The sequence below is a fragment of the Hipposideros armiger genome, unplaced genomic scaffold, assembly GCF_001890085.2.
Source record: "Hipposideros armiger isolate ML-2016 unplaced genomic scaffold, ASM189008v1 scaffold_970, whole genome shotgun sequence".
Classification (NCBI taxonomy): Eukaryota; Metazoa; Chordata; class Mammalia; order Chiroptera; family Hipposideridae; genus Hipposideros; species Hipposideros armiger.
The window spans coordinates 334,032-353,320 of record NW_017732320.1 but is presented as its reverse complement, the minus strand read 5'-3'; the positions used below and the strand labels follow the sequence as shown (position 1 = coordinate 353,320).

General features: G+C 59.1%; 1 protein-coding gene and 1 long non-coding RNA gene across 2 annotated transcripts in view; one reads left to right on the top strand and one right to left on the bottom strand.

Annotated features, from left to right (window-relative positions):
• Positions 1 to 5,596, bottom strand: part of CRLF2 (cytokine receptor like factor 2) — a 13,991-nt gene extending 8,395 nt beyond the window's left edge. Inside the window, exon 1 of the mRNA XM_019631005.1 lies at positions 5,304 to 5,596. Within this exon, the coding sequence (XP_019486550.1) occupies positions 5,304 to 5,596 (293 nt within the window). The remainder of the gene's footprint in view (positions 1 to 5,303) is intronic.
• An 8,592-nt stretch (positions 5,597 to 14,188) lies between these two features.
• LOC109375562 (uncharacterized) lies at positions 14,189 to 17,590 on the top strand. Its single transcript, XR_002122595.1, has 2 exons — positions 14,189 to 14,274; positions 15,552 to 17,590. It is a non-coding gene; the product is annotated as an uncharacterized LOC109375562 (long non-coding RNA).
• The last annotated feature ends 1,699 nt before the right edge of the window (positions 17,591 to 19,289 follow it).

Genomic DNA, 19,289 nt, shown 5'->3' with positions numbered 1-19,289 from the left:
CCCGTGCCTTGTGCGGGCAAATCCACGTGTCAATTAAGGGGCTCCGTGGGGCGGCCGGTTAGCTCCGTGGGTCGGAGCGCAGGCTCCTGACACCAGGGCTGCCGGTTCGATCCCCGCCGTCGTCGGGCACAGCAGGCTTTGCAGTGTCGGGACGTCTGGGACAGAGTCTGTGCGTCCCCTCTTTGGACACACACAATGGGGAGCCGTCCGTATACCGGACTGTCACTCGGCCCTGAAAAGGAGGGGGCTGTGACACTCGCCACCACGTGGAGGGACCTTGGGGACACGGTGCTCAGGGAGTGACAAACACCCACGGCCGCCCGGCGTGTGACTCCGTTTACGTGAAACGTCCAGGACAGGCCCGTCCACAGACAGGAAGGGGGTGCTGTGTGCTGTCAGGGGTTGCATGAGGGGACGGGGTGACTGTCATGGGGACGCATCTCCTGGGGGGGGGACGGAATGTGCTGGAACCACACAGACGTGCCGGCTGCGCAGCTCTGAACACACCGGAAAGCCCTGAGCAGCACGCCCCACGTGCACGGATTCTATGACACGTGCATTGCACCTCGACGGCGCTGTCACCCCAAAACCAATGTCCTGGCCCAGTCCCCTTGCTACCCTCATTTCTGCTGACGTCTCCTCACGTCCCAGGGACGCCGTTCCCCTAACACGGGCGCGCGGGGACCCCGCGGGCGGTCGCCTCAAAAACGGCGGCTGCTGTCGCCGAAACCCCCACGCCTCGTGGGTGCGGCCCCACGTCCAGCCCCTGCAGCCTCTGAAAAGCTGCCCGTCCACGGTAACCGTCCTGCCCCCCAGCACCCCAGAAAACCACACAGGCTGACGGAAACGGGGAGAAGAACCGATGTGCCAACTGTGCGTCATCCTTTCAATACCGAGAATTTCCTTTTACGTTGAAAAGCTGCCTCCGGGTTAAAAAAATATGTATAAAGAGAGAGAAGGTGATGGATGAGTCATTAAAAGAATGCTTTAATGAGCTTGGGTTCGTCAATGGGCTTTGAACGCAGATCCTGTCGGGTATTTTGGGGGTGGGGGTGGGGGTGGGTAAGGTCAGATCTAAGCATCCTTCTCTCTCTCTCTCTCTCTCTCTCTCTCTCTCTCTCTCTCTCTCCTTCCTTCAAACCCACCCACTAAGCGCAGCGCCAGCAGCAGGCAGTGCCACCCCCAGCCCAGGCCCGGCAGGAACCCCAACGCGTGCCCTGAGCCACGTCCTCCCGTCCCCCCGGCCCCACTGGGGTCCGTGGGCATGGTGGCGTTTGCGTTAAGGGGAGGTCGTTGTCGGGGAGCAGCGGTGGCTGAGCTGACACCCGAGGTGGCGCCCAGGGCCCCCCCTCCCAGCTACTAGAGCCCCCGCACCTTTGTAGCCCCCGGTTCGGCCTCATTAGCAGCCAGCGCACCCTCCCTGAAAACTCTGGAGTCCGCGTGGGGCGGCCCCTGCGCGTGTCCGGGACCCCAGCGCCGCCGGCGATGCGTCCCCAGTGGTGGCTGCTGGCTGAGGCCCGTACGTGAATGACGGGGACCCCCCGGGGCAGGGGGTGTCCTTTCCTAACACGGTGCCCCCCCCACGCACACACACCCCAGTTCTCACCCTCATTCACCAGCTCTCACGCGTCTCATGAACTCGGGTCAATGGCAGCTCTGGTGACAGGAAAAAAGCAAGCAAACCACAAACGCCCTGACAGAGAAAGCAAGGTTCTGGTTTCTAAGAAGTTACTAGAAAGGCGCCGAGTGGCCTCCCCTGGCGGCTGGAACCCCGGCTTGGGGGCCTCCCCCCATCGCCGGTCCTGACAGCCACCTCGGGGCTCCACGCGGGTCGGGACCCAGAACGGGTCTAAGCCGTGCGTTTTTCTGTCCAGGGGGTGTCAGGGGGGACAAGGGGGGTCTCAAGGGAACGTCTCCAAACACAACGGTGCCCCCTGCCTCTGGCAGACGGGGGGCCTGATGACAGCTTCACAGAGCAGGGGAAAGGGCCCTGCACAGAGTTTGGGGGTCACATCGGTGCCAGCCCGGGGGACACCCACATGCAGGCTCCCCTGCTGTGCCGCCTGCAATTCCCACGGGCCACCCCCAGACTGCAGCGAACGGGGACGCTGGGGACCCCGCCACGGCAGGCGGACGAGGTGGACAAAACAGCGCGAGGTCCGGCGTGATGTCCTGGGTGACGCGTGGGGACCATACGGAAGCAGCATGTCCCTGTGTGTGTGGCCCCGGGCTGCAGGGCCCAGCGCGAGCTGCCTGGTGGCCGAGCTGCCCACCGCCTGGGTCCCTGCCACCCGTCTTCTCCTGGTGACACCTTTTATCAAATGCTTATAGCGTCCGCCTGGCACCAGTTTTCTGGAAAAGCCCCCTTTGTCCTGTGGGGCTTAAGGGCGGCCCCCCAGGCTGACGGACGGGTGGGCGGGCCCGACACCCACCGACGGGAAGCCCCAGTTTCCTCGGAGGCCCCCTGATGACACGATGTCACCACAGGCAGGTACATAGGGACCGACACAAAAGCCTGACCCTTTCTGACGGCACGTGAAGCAATGGAGCCTCCCAGAGTCTCAGCTTAGCATGTGCACACACACACGTACACACACATGCACACGCACAACATGCGCGCGCACACGTGTGTGCACATGTGCGCGCGCACGCACACAACATGCACACACGTACACACATGCACACACGTACGTACACACAACATGAACACACACGTACACGCACATGCACACACACTTGCACGCACACACATGCACACGCACACAACATGCACACATGTACACACACACGCACACACAGGTGCACACACAACATGCACACACGTGTACACACATGCACACACATATACACACACATGCGCACACACACTACGTCATTCATCTCTTTTCTCCATTCAAACTGAATCTTGAACTCAGGTCACCCCGGCCGTTTGCGACGGGCCAGCTGCGGTCTGCAGGTTCTCAGAAGCCCGGGTCAGGCCCGCGGTCACGTCAATGCCGAAAGCAGCCGAACAGACCAAGCAGACACAACAACAAAAAAGAAAGACAGACAAGAGAAAGGAAGGAAGGGAGGTTTACAGAAAGGACGCGGGACCCACACACCCCGGGCACATCGGCCAAAGCTTCCTTACCGGCTCCCGATTCTCCCAAAGCCACCAAATGTCCCAGCAGGAGCGCGGTGGCTGCCGCCCAGGGCGGGAAGGCTGGCCTCATGCTGCAGGGCGCACAGCCGCCGGCACAGCGAACTTCCAGCTCATGACTCATGGACAGAGGTCACCGGATTTTTAACAGGCAGAGAGAGAAGGTAGGGAAGTGAGCACAGGAAGCTGAGTCACGCTTTAGTTGAAAAAAGTTTAAAAAAATTAAAAAAAAAAAGTGAGCATGACATTGACACACGCATCTGCGCGGGCTTTGCTGGCCGGCGTCACGCCTGCTGACCTGGTATGCCCGGGGTTCCCGGGATCGCGTGGGCCGTGAGGATCCCGTGTGCCTGTGACGGCGGGGTCCCCGCGGCCACGGTGTGGCCGGGTGGGGTCGTCTGGTCAGCCACAGGCAGGGACGGGACCCCGTCTGCCGTGTGGGGACTCAGGGGGCAAATAAAGCAGCGATCCCCGGAGCGTAGCCGGGGACACCGGGCAGGGTACACTCGGGGCACCGGCCTGGGGGGCTGCGTGTCAGCGGGCAGCTCAGGCCCACGCTGTGCGCCCACAGGAGGCTAAGAACAGCAGCAGTGACGCTGGAAGTCTTGACACTGACGCTCAAGACGTGCGGCAAAGGGCTGCACGCTGGTGTCGCCCGGCTGGCCGCGTGGCTTCCGGGGTCCCAGGGACCCCCGTGTTCCCGAGCCGTCCCCGCTCCCCGAAGCCGGCAGCGTCCCCCCTGCCTCCCAGCAACAGGGCCCGTCCTGCCTCCTCCTTCTAAGTAACGGCCCTCGAGCCCGCCTGGGTGACCCGGCGAGGTCGCCCCCGTGTCCAGGTAATCACGCCGCACAAAGCTGCTGTGTCCGGGGGTTTCGTGCGCTCCAGGGCTTAGGACGTGGGCGTCTGGGGGCTCTGACTGTGGCCCCCACACACGGACAGCAGGGTGTGGGCGCCCTGGTGTGGTGGGTGATAGATAGACGGATGGATAGATGATAGACGATAGACAATGGCTACATAGGCAGGATAGACGGATACATAGATGAGAAACAGAGAGAGAGAGAGAATTTCTCGCGCTGAAACAGGTGTAATAACCTTGGAACGACGGACGGTTGTGTCTGGGTGACTCTCTGATGGGGGGCGTCCTGGGCCCTGAGCGGCTGAGCAGCCCCTGGTCCCCACCCAGCAGATGCCAGAAGCGTCCCCCCCACACACACTAAGTCACAACCAAAAGTGTCCCCAGAGTTGTGCAAACGCCCCCGTGGAAGGGGCAGAGTCACCCCTTCTTCTTCCCAGCAGCCCCCCCCTTCCCACCATCCACGCCCACGCGAGCTGGATCCGCTGGCTGTCCTCAGGGTGGGGGACCTGCCCGGTACACCCTGCACCTTTGAGGACATTTACACACGAAAGGGAGACACGCCCGTCGGTGACATGGAGAGACCCAGCCAGAGCCGCTAAGCTGAGGGCCGGAGGACAAGCAAGCTTCCCGCAGTGGCGTCGTCTCCGGCTCCCGGGTGGTGACGTGGTGAGGTTAGCATTTCGTGGGGACACGAATGTCTGCGGTTCCCGAATTGTCACAGGTCCTCGTGTCAATGACATGAACAGGCAGCCTGGGCTGGCGGCCCGCCCCCCGCCCGCCGCCCCCACATCGGCAGGGACTCAGCCAGCGCGCAAAACAGGGGGCGATGGGGTTTGTGACACGGTGGCTCGGGCGTGGCGGACACTGCCGCTGCTTATTTGTGCCACGTGTCAGGTGTCACTCGCCCTGCAGGTACCTGTCGTTTCGGTCCCCTGTTGACGGGGTGACGCGTCACCCTAAACATGACGGTCAGCGTGTTGTTGTCTTTCATGATCCTGAGGGTTCGTGGAGGTCAGTGGCTCTACCGGGTGCCCGGGGGCGCTGGTGGCAGCGGGCAGGCTCAAAGGAGCAGTAAGGTCCCCGCTGGTTCCGTCCCACGCCTGTCACCCCGAGCACCTTCCCCGGAGCAAAGCGAGTCCATGTCCAGCCCAGACTCAAGCCGGCAGAAGCGGCAGCTCCCTGCCCCTTGGGGGCCGCTGTCAAGCGTTCACACCCGCATCGGTTTCCCCGCCGTAGCCATGTCCTTTGAATCGTGTTCGGTGTTATGATTTGCGAAAAAGACACGCCATGCTCCGTTTGCCTCCGGACCAGAGGCCTCCACCGCCGTGGCAACAGGCCGAAAGGCCAGGCTCCGTCTGCGTGGAGCTGTGCATCTCACCGAGAATGTTATCTTGGCTCCGGAAGGTTCCGCCACGGCCTCCGTCTGCTCCAGGGCGGGCGGCCTGGGGACAGCTGAGCCCTGAGCGCGCAGTGGGGCTGGTTATCAGGCCCGTCTCTGAGCTGAGGCCGCAGGTGGTAGCCGTCGCCCAGCACACGCAGCTCCCCGCCCAGCAGAGCGGGAAGGCGTGCAGGCTACAGTCACAGCCCGGCGGCATTTCCATGGCTCCCGGGACCTGTGCAAAGCCCTCGGCTGTTGCATCTGTTTGCGTAGATTTGGAAGTTGGGCCACGGTGCAGGGCGTGAGCTGGGCCCTTCCGGGGTGCAGCAGGGCAGGGTGTGAGCTGGGACCTTCCGGGGTGCAGCAGGGCAGGGTGTGAGCTGGGACCTTCCGGGGTGCAGCAGGGCAGGGTGTGAGCTGGGCCCTTTCGGGGTGCAGCAGGGCTCAGCTGAGAGGCCGGAGCAGAGGACGCAGGGGCAGGGTGTGAGCTGTCCCCGGACAAGGCGGTCTGTCCATGTGCTCACGGGACAGCGCTGCCCGCCTGCCTCTCCCGCGGAGGACCAGCCGGCACCGACACCCTGGTCACCAATGGCAGAAACAAACCAGGTCTTTCAGAATCACGAAATACGATTTGGGGAAGAAAGTGTTTTGTTATGTTTTGGTTTTGTTCTTGTGTTTTTTGTTTTCTGTTTTTCGTTTTTGATGTGAAAAGTCTTCTCCATGCCACGACACGTGAAATGCTAGGGACGTGGAGGCACGGGTCAGTCATGAAGTAAGTAAATAAGAAAGTAGGAAGATGCTTAAATAAATAAGTAAATAAGTAAATGAGTACGTGTCGTGATGATCAGGGGCACAGCAGGGCTGTGTTCGTGTGGGTTTCTGCTTCCCGTCCTGTGTGTGACCCACAAGCTGGCAGAAGGAATAAGTGGATGAATGTTAAGATGGACAGATGGATGGATGGATGGATGGATGATGAGTGGATGGATAGATGGATGATGGATGGATGGATGGATGGGTGGATGGATGGATGGATGATGGATGATGGATGAATCACCCATTCTCTCAAGTGCTCACCCCAAGTCCTCTGCCCACGGCCTTCTTTGGAAACTGTCTTTGCAGATGACTGTGCTCAGATGAGCTGTTTTGAGTGGGCCCAGGTCCGATGAGGCTGAGTCCTCACGAAAAGGGGAACGGGGCGCTCAGACAAACACATCCAGAGGGCAGACCACGTGAAGACACGCAGAGCAGACGGCCGTCCTCAGGCTCAGAAGCCCTGAGGGCCCCGGGCCGAGGAGACGGGCATGGAAGACTCGCCCCTCAGCCCTGAAGAGGCACCAGCCCGGCCGACACTTTGGCTTGGGGCTTCTGGCCGCCAGGGCCGGGACACAATACATTTCTGTTTTCTAAGCCATGCAGCCTCCAGCACGTTGTTACGGCCACCCCAGGGGACTCGTACAGGAGTCACCCTGAATCTTGTCCAGGGCAACAAGCTTGCTGTGGACAGAACAGCGCGTCTCATTTCCAGCTGGCTGCCACGGACAGAAAATCCATCTGCTCCCCTCATCGCAGCCTGCCCTCCGATCGCACAGAAAACCCGTCTCCTTGGGACGCTTATCAGATAACCGCGGCTGGCAAACACGGGCCTGTGTTCCAGGTCAATCGCGTGCCGTTCTTTCATGAGCTCCAGACCCTTCGGCAGCCTGATCGCTCTCTTGCCAACGTGCCCTCAGATGCAACATGGCAGGGCACCCTCCATAGGCCTCATTCGCACGGGGAACAGAAATACAGAAAAGGGAGCGCAGGCTCCTACAGGTTTCTGGGCTAAAGAAGAGCATTGATGCTTATGGGGATGGACAGCTCTAGGTGGAGGGAGATGAGACTGTAGGAGAAGGAGAAAAAAATACGTAAATAGATAAACTTCGTTCTCTATACGCTTAGGTTCTGTGCCTGGGGCATGTAAATTAAACGGGCAGGTTAACAGTAAAGAGGAAAGCAGAGTTTATGTGCAGCACACAGACACATGGGAGAAACTCAAAAGCATGGTTAGAATCTGGGGTTTGTGTACCTAACTTACTAGGTGATGGGAGGAGGGACAGGACACCTAGGGGAAAACAAACGACTTTTGGGAAAGATAAGTGGGTTTTCTGAGAAGAAGCAGGAGATAAAGTTTGTGACCATGTTTGTTTACACAGGTATGAGTGGCCTTCCCACCTACGTCAGGGCCATAGACACCCCTTGACAGGCAATTTGGGGCGGGTCTTACTGCCTTCCTACTTCTGGGAGTATATCCGCCCGGAAGAGGAATTTATGGGGCCTCGTCTCCCAGGAGCAGCTGCTGCTTTTGGTCAGAGAAGGAAAGGTCCCGGAAGCCTTTTGTTCTGCATTTGTTGAAGCCCAAATGTCCTCAGCTTAAAATAATCCGGATGCCAGAGTGTCATATTTTGGGGGTGGCATGTTGTGGTCCCCTTCTCAGCTCTGGGCCTGAAGGGTGACATGTTTGCAGCCGAGGATGGGTTCTGGGTGCAGAGGGGGGACCAGGGAGGTGCCGGATCTTTTCTCTGCGATTGTGCCTGTTTTAGGGAGTGTGACCCTGGTCTGGGACTAGGAGGAACGCTCAGGACGGCGTCTGACTTTCCCAGGTTGCTTGGGTCTCACGGCTTGCGTGGCATCGTCCTGTGAGAACCCCAGGCCACTCGCACGTCTGCCAGGAGGAGCTGGCCGCCCCACGTCCGAGGGTGGCGAGCTGGTGGGCGGCGTTGGGTAGACGTCACTGCCCAGATGTGACACTCGGCTGTGCCATGTGGGGTCAAAATTTCCTTCTCTGTCCCTGAATCCCTCAGTCACACGCTCAGGCACCACACGCCAGCTCTGCGTGTGGGGCACAAAACGCCACGGTGGTGTGAAGATGAGGTGACTGTTGGGGCCGTGCCTGACCTCAGGGGCCGTTGAGGGGACCCGCTGGCCAGGTGACTTCCCACGGCACCGAATGCTGTCTGCGGAGCTGCGGGGAGCACGACGGGACGCCAGCACCTACTAGGGGTTGCCCAGCCCTTGCTCCATCTCTATGGGGCCTTTTCTCTTCCCCCCAAAGGAGTGGACGGTTGACGGCGGCATAGAGGATGAGCCGGACGGTCTGAGAGGACCTGGACCCGTGTGTGCTCTCGGCGACAAACCCTGCCTTCTCTGGTGTATCCGGACACCTCCGAGAAAAGTAAGTGTGTCCGTAAAACGGAGGGAGACGCTGACACCTGCTGCAACGCGGACACAGGGAGAGACGAGAGACATCACAGGACACGTACTACATAATTTCACTTACAGGCAATGTCCAGGGTAAGCGCGATCCATGGGGTCAGAAAGCACGTGGTGGTTGCCAGGGGCTGGGGGACGGGGAATTGGGGGGTGACTGTTAATGGGGTGGGGTCTCCTTTGGCGGGGGGATGTGAGAAAGTTTGGGACCATTGTGAGTGCACGAAAGGACATTGCTTTGTACACTTTAACACGGTGACCTTTTTGTCATGATAAGTTCATGTTATATATAATATATATATATATATTTTTTCAGTTGCAGTTGGCATTCAGTACAGAATGTTTGAAAAGCACAGTGCTGAGACATTTACGCAGCTTGCAAAGTGATCCCCCGGGTAAGTGGGGTGCCCACCGGGCACCATGCAGAGTTGGGACAATGTGAGTGACTGTACCCTGGCCAGCTCTCCCTGTGTCCCCCCCACCTCACCCCACTTCCCGGTGGGGGAGGGGAGAACCTCTTCAGCACCTTGAAAATCCACGCTTTTTTTTTTTTTTCCCAAAAGCTGCAGACAAGCTGTGAAACTCAACAAACGTCATGACACATGATCGGAATTCCTGGGTAACCGTGGTCCCTGCCCTCCCCTGTCACACGGCCACACTCTCGGTGGCCACCAGCGCCGGCTGCTGTAACTCGGAGGAGGAACTGTGACGGGTCCTGTGGGGACGTCATAGCCACAGTTCCATGAGGTTCCTGAGCCCGGGGAAGCCACCTGCAGAAGTGGCTTTAAGAAAAAAAAAAAAAAAAGGAAGAAGAAAAGAAAAAGTGTAGACTTTATTTTTAGAGACGCGTTAGGGTTGGAGCCACACGGAGCAGAAAGCACAGGGGTTTCCCATTGGGACCCTCTCCTCGCAGGGGTTCCCCGAATTTTATCATCTGGCTTCAGTGTGCTGCGTTGTTGCGAGAGCGGAACCCAGAGTGATACATTGTTAACACGCTGTGACTCTCCGGGTGCTGTTACTGTGACATTGCTGATAGAGTGACACATGGTTACTGGCCGAGTGGTTAACAGCAGGCAGCGTGAGAGCTCATCCTGGGGTCCTACGTGCCGTGGCTTTGGACAGATGCACGATGACGTGTCCCCCATGATGGGGTCACAGGGAGTGGCTTCACGGCCCTAAAGCCCCTCTGTGCTCCCCTGTTCATCCCCTCTGCCCCCCAACCCGGGCGCCCACGGATCTTTCACTGTCTCCATGTTTTTGCCTTTTCCAGCGTGTCCTAGAGTTGGGGTCACACAGTGTGAGTCCATCTCAGGCTGGCCGCTGTCACCGAGTCACAGGCATTGCAGGGTCCCGTGCGCCTTTCGTGGCCTGATGAGCAATTCCTGTGCAGCGTGCTAATTCCACGGTGCGGCTGGAGGTGCAGAAGTGGCTGCTTGGGAAGCCAGCTCCCACCTGCTCAGGCTCGGCGGACACCCCAGGGCCATATCCGAGCTGCTGTCACGTCCCCATTCAGGGGGACAGTCGGGTCCTGAGTAGAAAGGCGCTGGGCCATCCATCGGTGAGGTGTCCAGCCTGCACCAGCCACTCAGCCAGAGTCCATGTTGAAATGAGGACACAAACCAGGGTTCCTTCTAGGGCTCATCGACGTGTCATCGTGGGGTCTCCTCGGCTCTGTCCTGGGCTGCCAGCGGGGTGGTTAGAGCGACACCACCCTGAGCATTGTAGGGCGCTGACTGTTATCTCTAGTGTCCACCCAGCACGTGCCAGCAGCTCCCCCACACTTGTGACAACCAAAGGTGTCCCCAGGCATGGCCCCGGGTCCCCCGCTCTGAGGAGTAGGTGCTGGGCTGCATGGGGACAGGCAAGGACAGAGGTGGTGGGTCAGGGACTGCAGACGCACCTTGGTTGCAGGTGTGGTTCAGCCCCACAGCCAGGCGACTTTAAGTAAAGGGGCCACCGTCCGTGACGTGGACGGGTGGGCCTCGTCTGATCAGGTGAAGGCCCTTGTCACCAACAAGGAGGATTCCTGAGACTCAAGACGGCACGACAGAGATGCTCCCGGAGTGTCTGCCCTGCACACTGTGCGCTCGCCAGCCCCACGATGTTGTGGGGAAGCAAAGGGCTCCCGCCCAGGGCAGGTGCTTCGCAGGGACAGGCGTCCGGCCAAGTTGGAGGAAAGAAAATCAGGCTCCAGCCACGCTCAGCCGCAGGCTCTTTGCACGCGCACGTGTCTTCGGTCCCACTTTGGAGTGGCCACGAGCCCCCTGGGGTCCGCTGTGACAGAGCCGGGCTGGGGGTGCGCGGGGTGCGGTGTTCGTGGGGGTGTCACGTGGCCTTGCGGTGACGGCCACCCAGGCTCGGCGCTCGCTGGCCTTCTAAGAACGTGTGTAGAGGAGAAACACGCAGCCAAGAGCCGGCCTGTGGCACAAGGGAGCCGTGGCCGGCAGCCCGGCGGCCGTCACAGGCACAGGCCTCCCATGGGTGCTGGGGCCGTGGGGACAACACGGGCCCCCTGGACTTGCTATCCCCGTTCCCCGATACACACGTGCTTCCATCGTGAATGTCGACCACTTGCGCTGGAGGTGCCCCCTCCCCTAACTGCAGACACACCAGGCCCCTCGGAACTCAGGGGGAGGCCTGCCCCCCCCCTCCGGCCACCCAACGGTTTTCTGTTTGAAAAATGGGTGGAATTTTCGCGTCTTCTCCCAAAAAAACCACACTTTCTTCCTTCCTATTGCTTTGATCGTCATGGGACTTCCCTGGGCCTGAGGCGGTGGCGACCATGGCTTCTCTCCGGCGTCCCAGCTGCTGGGGACACTTTTGTGCGGCCTGCGTTCCCGCCCATCGCGTTAGCATGACAATTAGAGAGGAGACGGGCTGTAAGCGCCTCCGTCTTCCCGAAACATCAAGGGACACTCTTGGAAACAGCTTCTCATTTTCATTTCTGGACGGGGTTGGAGTTACAGCCCACAGGCGGGGACCCGTCCATGAGGTGCTGACATTTGTTTACCTTGAAAATGGATGTTTTGCCCAGGAAACGGCCCTCCTGGGAACGCCCTTCCCCCCACCCCGCACCCCCGCCCACGTATTGAAACCTGGCTGAAGACGGCTTTCTGAAACCCTGCTGCCAGCCGGTGGGACGTTGCTGTCCTGTTTGGGGACCCTGGGGGGGCTGTGTGTCCCCAATCCCCCCCCCCACCCCGCAGGGCTGTGCCACAAACCCCACAGGACGGGGAACTAAAGTGCTGACCGAAATCTTGACCTTTGCTTTACAAGACGGGCTTGCCTTGCCGATGATAGAACGAGAAGTGGAAAACAGGCCGTTATTTTCACGATTCCTGCTTACACAGCTCCCCCACCCACCCGCTTGCCCCAAACGCCCCGGAACCCAGAGAGAAACATTCACAGTTCCCTGGGCTACTGCTCACTTCCCCGTTTCACAAACATGTAAAAAACTCCGGCTGGAAAAACAAATTCCGTGGTGGGATGTTGTCAGACCGTGTTCCCCACAAGATTGCTATCTGTGTGTGTCGGTCCGACGGAGACCCAGGTGTGCCCGGCGCAGGCTGCTCTGAGTCTCGGATTTTTTTTAAACTTTTTTTTGTAACCTGCAAACAAAGCAGGTCTTGACATTGTCCAGCAGGGTTTTGTCCTGAAACTCCGTGGCGTTGCACGGACCTCGACATCCTGCAGACTGGCCCTCGACGGGCCCAATACCGTGTTAGTGATTTGCCGACAAAGGTCTCGAGACGGTAGCAACCGTGGGCCCAGCGCCCAGGAACGGAGCCTGTGTGGTGGCATCAAAGACACACACACGAAACGCTCCTTGAAAAAGAATCTGGGGCAGAAAGTGGAACAAACAAGGGACGGGGACGCCTGTTAGATGCCAGTTCCGTGTCCCGCTGGGGCCTGAGGCTCTGCGTCCCTCACCTGCCCCCGAGGTGACACGTAGGTGACATGGAGGTGCTGGTCCCAGAGGGGACCACGCCGAGGACAAGGGTCCCTTTTTCCTGGATGTCAGCCGTCCTGGGTGGCGGTCCCTAAATTCACAACAGTTTTAACTTCCCATCGAGCGTGGTCCTGAGCAGCTTTCTGTACCCCGGTGCCCGTGGCTGTGGGGGGACGTCGGGCGATCCCCGTGTGACGGGGCGACGCGCTGTCTGGCAGAGACCCCCGTGTCTGAGACCCACAGGGGAGGATGCCTGTGACCGTGACCCGCACCAAGCTGATTGACTGTCACCACCCAGCTTTGCCGCTGACGGCCTGTCCCCCACTAAGAGCCCCTTCCTGCCCGTCCTGGGATTCGGCAGGGACTGGGGACCTGGGAGTTTGGGGACATTCTGGGGTCTCTGGGGGGGAGGGATGGAAGTTTGCATGAGTATGGGGTTCCCTGGGGTGAATGATGGAAATTTGGGGGTGAATAGAGGCCTCCGAGGTGAGTGACGGAAATGTGGGGTGACTGGGGGGGGCCTCTGGGGTGCGTCTGGGCATCACCAGAAATCCAGGAACTCAGAAGCAGCCCGTGATGGACGAAGGAACTGGGGCGCAGGGGTCAACGTGCGAGAACTCCAAAAACAAAATTTCCTCTCGGTGAAGTTGTCACCCTGCGCCTTCTGTGACAGCTCTCAAAGGCAGCAAAAAGCGGGGAGGAAACGACCCCGCATCAGAGCTGAGCCGTCGGTCAGGCTTGGGCTGGACGCCCAGCCCTTTCTGGGCGTGGGAACGAGGCCAGAGGGGACCCTGGCTGAGACACACAAGGGAGCCTGAGCAATGTGACCCCAAGACGTCCCCACACACGCCCAGGGTCTCTCAGGTCCTGGGTCGTTCCCAGGGGGACCCCAGCCAAGGAGGTCTTGTCTCCGCGCCTCTCCGAATCGGGGTGCGTGTTTCTCCAAAAGCGAGAAGAGCCCCCCAGGGTGCCTTCCGTGCCCCCCGACATATCTCTCCGTGGTGAGATTTCTCAAGGAGCAGAGGCCCCAAAGCCGTTGGGGGCTGGCAGGGACTTTCCACGGCTGTCGCAAGGTGGAGATACCCCGGGAGATAAGAATGCTAATCTCCGAGTTGAAACAAAATAATAAAAAGTCACTGAGCAGGTTTTTGGGGACAGAACGGCTCATCTCTGTCCAAGGCTCTCAGCCCCGTGTTTCCGGGAAGAGCCGCCTGTGGTTTCCAGGAAAAGCGCGTGTGTCCTGTGAGGTTTTCTTGGTGCAGCGTGGCCGCCGGGGCCCCTTTGCAGCTGCCGCCCCTGGAGGGGGGGCCCAGGGGTCTCCATCCCCAAGCCGCCGGCGCCTCTGCTTGCGTCCCCGCCGTGGAAGCGGGTCGCTTCGGGGTTGGAGGACAGGCCCACACAGTCCCTGAGTTCCCTGATGTCACACGCTTGGGAGGCCGGCTGCCCGGGCCCAGCGTCTCTGCGGAGCCTGGCGCCCATGCCCGGGGGTTTTCAGTGGCAGCTACTGACCCCTAGTGACCAAAACTTCTATTGTTGGCCAGAGCTGTCTGCACAGACAGACGGACAGACGCTCCTAAGTCCCGCCCAGCAGGACCTGGGGGGCCAGGGCTTCCTGTCACTCACAACACTGACGCTGAAGGCACAAGACGCACCGGGAGGTTCCCAGGGCTGCGCAGTGTCCTAGCTGCTCAGGCCTACGTCCCCAGGTGGGTTCAATTGTGCCACCCCCTCCTCCCCCTAAAAAGTTGAAATTTGAACCCCTAGTACAGTGAAGGGGGCCTTATGTGGAAACGGGGTCTGTGCAGATGGGACTGAGTGAGGATCTGAGAGGAGGGCGTCCTGGATCAGGGGGGCCCTGACTCCAATGACAGTGTCCTTATCGGGGACAGAAGAGGAGGGACACAGACACAGAGGGGACACCACGTGGAGACGGAGGCAGAGATGGGGGGAGGCGGCCACCCGCCCGGGGACGCCTGGAGCCCCCAGGAGCTGGACGGGGCAGGAGGGACCGTCCCCTGGGGCCTCTGGAGGGAGCGCGGTCCTGGGACAGGTTGGTGGCAGCCTCCTGGCCTCCAGGACGGGGGAGGATAAATATCTGTGGCTTTAAGCTTCTGGTCACTGGTCATTTCTCCTGGCCATCCCAGGACACTCGTACATTGTGCCGCAACAAACATACCTAAGATGTGGCAGAAAAAAACCAGAAAGGAATGTGAAAACTCCCTGGGGAAAACTGTCAGCTCGACTTCCGCCCATGCCCCCCGCCTGCAAACGCGGGGCTCCGCCATCAGGTGGCAGTCGAGTCCCTAGGAGGAAATCTCTCGGCCTGATTGCAAATTTGGCTTAAGATCCAACTGTTACTTAGGTCAGTAAGAAAACGGGCAAAGACCTCCCGATTTGGACGACGGCAAAGAGAAAGTCGAGGCAGAGAGGGGATCGGGGAGGTTCCGTGGGGTCCGAGCTGTCCGCCCTTTGATGGGGGGGCACGGCGGGACCCCCCGGTTTCCTCGTGGCTTAAGGAAACCCGCCGACACACGTCTGATGTTGCCGAGAATAGAAGTTTTGGTCACTAGGGGTCAGTAGCTGCCTCCGAAAATCTTGAGCTGGGCCTCTCAGCTCAGTCAAGATGCTGCTACCTGGAGGCCTGGGGACCCGGGGACACAGGACAGGACTGACAGGTGACTTTCCGTCTCGCGGGGTTAGAAAGTCAGAGAGATTCCCGAAACGGCGTCAGCGCCCGTGGGTCAGGATTGTCACCTGCAGCTACAGGTAATGAGATGACCTCTTCCGTGGGGTCTTGCGGACGGTGAGTGGGTGACTTTGGTTTTGTTTCCGGATTTCCGACAGCGGGGCCGGTCGCGGGTGCCCATCCGTGGGTGGGAGACGCTGTCCTACGTGATTCGAATTCTTTGTTCCCCCGAAAGTCTCTTTGTCTCCGTGCTCTTTTCACGGTTGCTAAGACTTTCCCGTTGTTTCTCTACCGCAGAAGGTGAGAAAGCAGCGTCGTGCCTTTTCCGGAACAGATCTTACGTCTGCGGACGGGAAACTTTCTGCCATCGCTTTTCACGCTCCAAGGACAATCATGAGAGAAGTTGGGGCCTCCCGACAGCAAAGAGAAGGGACCACAAGCCATCCGCCCATTACTGACCCGGCTTGAAAATCGTGCCCAAAACGCGCCATCTCTCCCCGGGGAGCCTGAATCCCACGGGGAAACTGAGACTTTACGGGACAAGAAATACAGCCGTGGGGTGTCCCCCCCTCGCTGCAGAAACCAGCAGGCGTCTTTCATCGACTTGACCCTGTAGATTAGGGTTCCAAAGGCGACGACTTTCATCCCGACGGGACCATGAAGGGACAGACAAGGCTCTGCCAGGCCGTTTCGCAGCTGGGGAGCTCCCCTGCTCCCCTGCGTCCCCCACACTCGCCTGTTCATCGCTGCCCCAGGATTATCGTTTGTGGCCCCCCAATATGTCAGGCAGCCAGGCGGCTTGGTGCTAAAGACTCACTCAGCCTGGAAGAGGAGGCCAAGGACCCCCCCAACCTGCGCCCCTTTTGGTGTCAGCCTGTCCCCCCACTTCCTGGAAGCCTGGGACATCACCTGGGTTCCGGAGACACAAAGACACTTAGAAGCAGGAGCCCACAGGCTCGTTGGAAAAGCAACGACGAGAGAAGAAATGGGGTGCTCTGTGTGACAGACGCCACCCCAGCCTAGCGGACGGCTGTCCCCAAGGCTCATAAAACCCTTTGCAACAATGTCCCTCCGGTTCAGCAAAGAGCCTCCGAGGAGAGAAAGGCGCCCCAGGCAGAGCGGTCCTGACAAGCAGAGTCAGCTGAGAGCGAAACCTGGGAGCATTTAAGTAGCTGTGGGAGCTCAGGTGATAGGACGGATACCTGGAAGGGGGCCGGATGAAGGGAAGGCCGGGTATTTAGCTCAGCCCGAGCACGAGGGGTCTCCAGGGGTCTCCAGGGAGGAAGAGGCCTGTCTTACCTACGCCCCGTGGTGGCTCCTTCAGGGCTGGCCTGCAGGAAAGCACAGCCGTGCGAGCCCCAGGTGGCTCCCGGCAGCCGTGGGACCCTTCCGAGGAGACCGTCAGACCAGACCGACTGACAAGACCGCACATCGGCCCTCCCGACACATCCTCCCGACAAGGAAACCCGCCGACACACGTCTGATGTTGCCGAGAATAGAAGTTTTGGTCACTAGGGGTCAGTAGCTGCCTCCGAAAATCCTGGGCTGGGCCTCTCAGCTCAGTCAAGACGCTGAAAGCTTGAATTGGGCAGAATGGGGAGAGAGGAGGCAGAAAAGTGAGGAGAACGGGCAAGTTCCTGCACCCGGGAGCCCCCTCGGTGAGGCGGGAATTGGGGGGGGGAGCCTGTCAGACTTGAGAAGCACGCGGAGATGAACCCCGTGACCAGACGCAGAAGTCAGGGGCCGACACCAGCAGGGCACGGTGACACCGCAGAGATGTCTGCAGAGCAGCTGGCTACCTTCCCAGCCACCCCCGCCCCGGGACTGTTACCTGGAGGCCTGGGGACCCGGGGACACAGGACAGGACTGCGTCAAGACCTTCTCACTACACCTTCCTACGAGGCTTTCCAACCAGACTTCCTGACCAAATTTTCCAACAAGACTTCCCTACACGTCCTTCCAAACAACGTCTCCCAACACATCCTCCCTACAAGACCATCTGGTAAGACCTTCCAGCAAATCCTTCCTACAGGACCTTTGCACAAGACCTCTGTGTGGGCTCTGGCTCTGCATCTGAGACACGGCCCGGCCAACCGAGAATGACGGAGGTATCGAAGGCCCCTTTCCTCTCCTTTTCAACATCCTGCCCCAACCGGGGGCTTCCGCAGAACCGCTCACGAGCAGCTGACGATTATCCCAAAGCCAGAGCGGCTTCGTCTCAGCACCTGCCCTGTCGAGATGGGGTCCTGGGAAAAAGGTGAGTGACGGTCGTTCAAGACAAACTCTGGTGAAACGTTCGACCTTCGCCATGCTGGGAGTCACAGATTCCACGGTGGGTGGGGAAAAAAATACGTCCATACAAAGCTTGCCGTGTAGGCGCATTGGTCTCCATGGCCATCGGTCCGTCTTTCTAAGACCTCCGTTCACATGAACCTCGCCAGTAACTCACGGAGCATATGACATGGCATCATTTTAAAGGGATGTCGTGAGGCGCCTGCCCCCCCACCACACTCACGAGCCCATCTCACCCTAACCCCTCCCGACAGGCCCCACCTCCTCACAGCAGCCTCTTGGGGGTCAGGACTCCTACACACGATTTTTTTTGGGGGGGTGAGAGGGAGGACAGAATCCATCAGCCCGTCTCACTAATTCCCTTCCTTCAAAATAACGACCCAAAGTGGTGCAACTTCTGTAGGAAACGGGCCAGTGCAGCGTCATGCTCTACTTTGCAAATTTCCGGACCTGAAAGGCTGTCCGTCCGTCCCTCTGCCCTGGGCGGCACCACCTTGGACAAGACATGGCTCTACATGGTAGAGATGACAGATGATAGAGAGATGGATACGCAGATAGATGGATAAATAGATAGATGATAGATAGATAGACAGGGTCTCTCATGCTAAGTCAGGGTCTCTCAGCCTCACACACTGACATTTGTGTCTGGGTGACTCTCTGATGAGGGGCGTCCTGGGCCCTGTAGGGTGTTGAGCAGCGTCCCAGGTCTTCACCCACCGGACGCCAGGAGCGCCCCCTCCGCAGTGTGACAACCAAAACTGTCCCCCTGTGGGCAGGATCTCCCCAAGCTGAGAACCTCTGGTCCAGGGAGCATTGGGTGGGGGTGGGGGCCCAACAGGGACTCCTGAGTGAGGTCTGGAGTGAAACACATGAAGCAGATTTGCATCCCGCAGGGAGGTGGGTTTAAAGCGGGAAAGGAGACACGATGCGTCCTCGGGGGTGCTGTGCGCGCGGCCTCATGTCCGGCTCTGTGCGTAACTGAGTGGGCTTCCCACGCTTGCAGACAAGGAGGCGGCTTAGAGCTCTGCCTCCCGAGAGGCTGGGCACATCCTCAGGAGAAGTTCCCGGCACTTTCATGGGGGAGATGGCCGGGGCGCAGGGCTTGGGGTGGAGCTGGCTGCAGGCCCACGTGGCCCCCACATCCCTATTTTGTCATCGGGTGTCAGGGGAACCTGTGTGGCAAGTTATTTCAGTAAGGGTGGTGGCCACGTAGACACAGGCGCCGGGCTCCTCAGCCGTTTTATTAATGGGATTGCTGCCCCCAACGTGCACAAGAATCGCCAATTTTCGATGAGATTTCTAGCCGAAGGGCGAGTGACATTCCGTCAGTGTCCTGCTGACTTTTGTCTACATTGTTGCTGTATGGGCACCAGGACGTGCTGGGGGGGACAATGTGCATCCTGTGTTTCCTCCCAACCTGACACGCACAGAAACACATAAATGTTTTCTCATCAGGGAAAAAAAAATGGTGATGTTTCAGTCTTTTAAATTTATGTTTAAAATATAATATTTTGAATTAAAAATGATATGGAGTAACTTGTACTTGGATTTCACACATGTTAATCGGTTGCCCTATACCATCCATACATCCATTAATCAATCATCTATCATGTCCATCCATGAATCCATCCATTCATTATCCTTCCACCATCCATCCATCCATCCATCCATGTATCCATCCACCCATCATCCATCCATCCATCCATCCACCATCCATCCATCATCCATTCATCATCCATCATC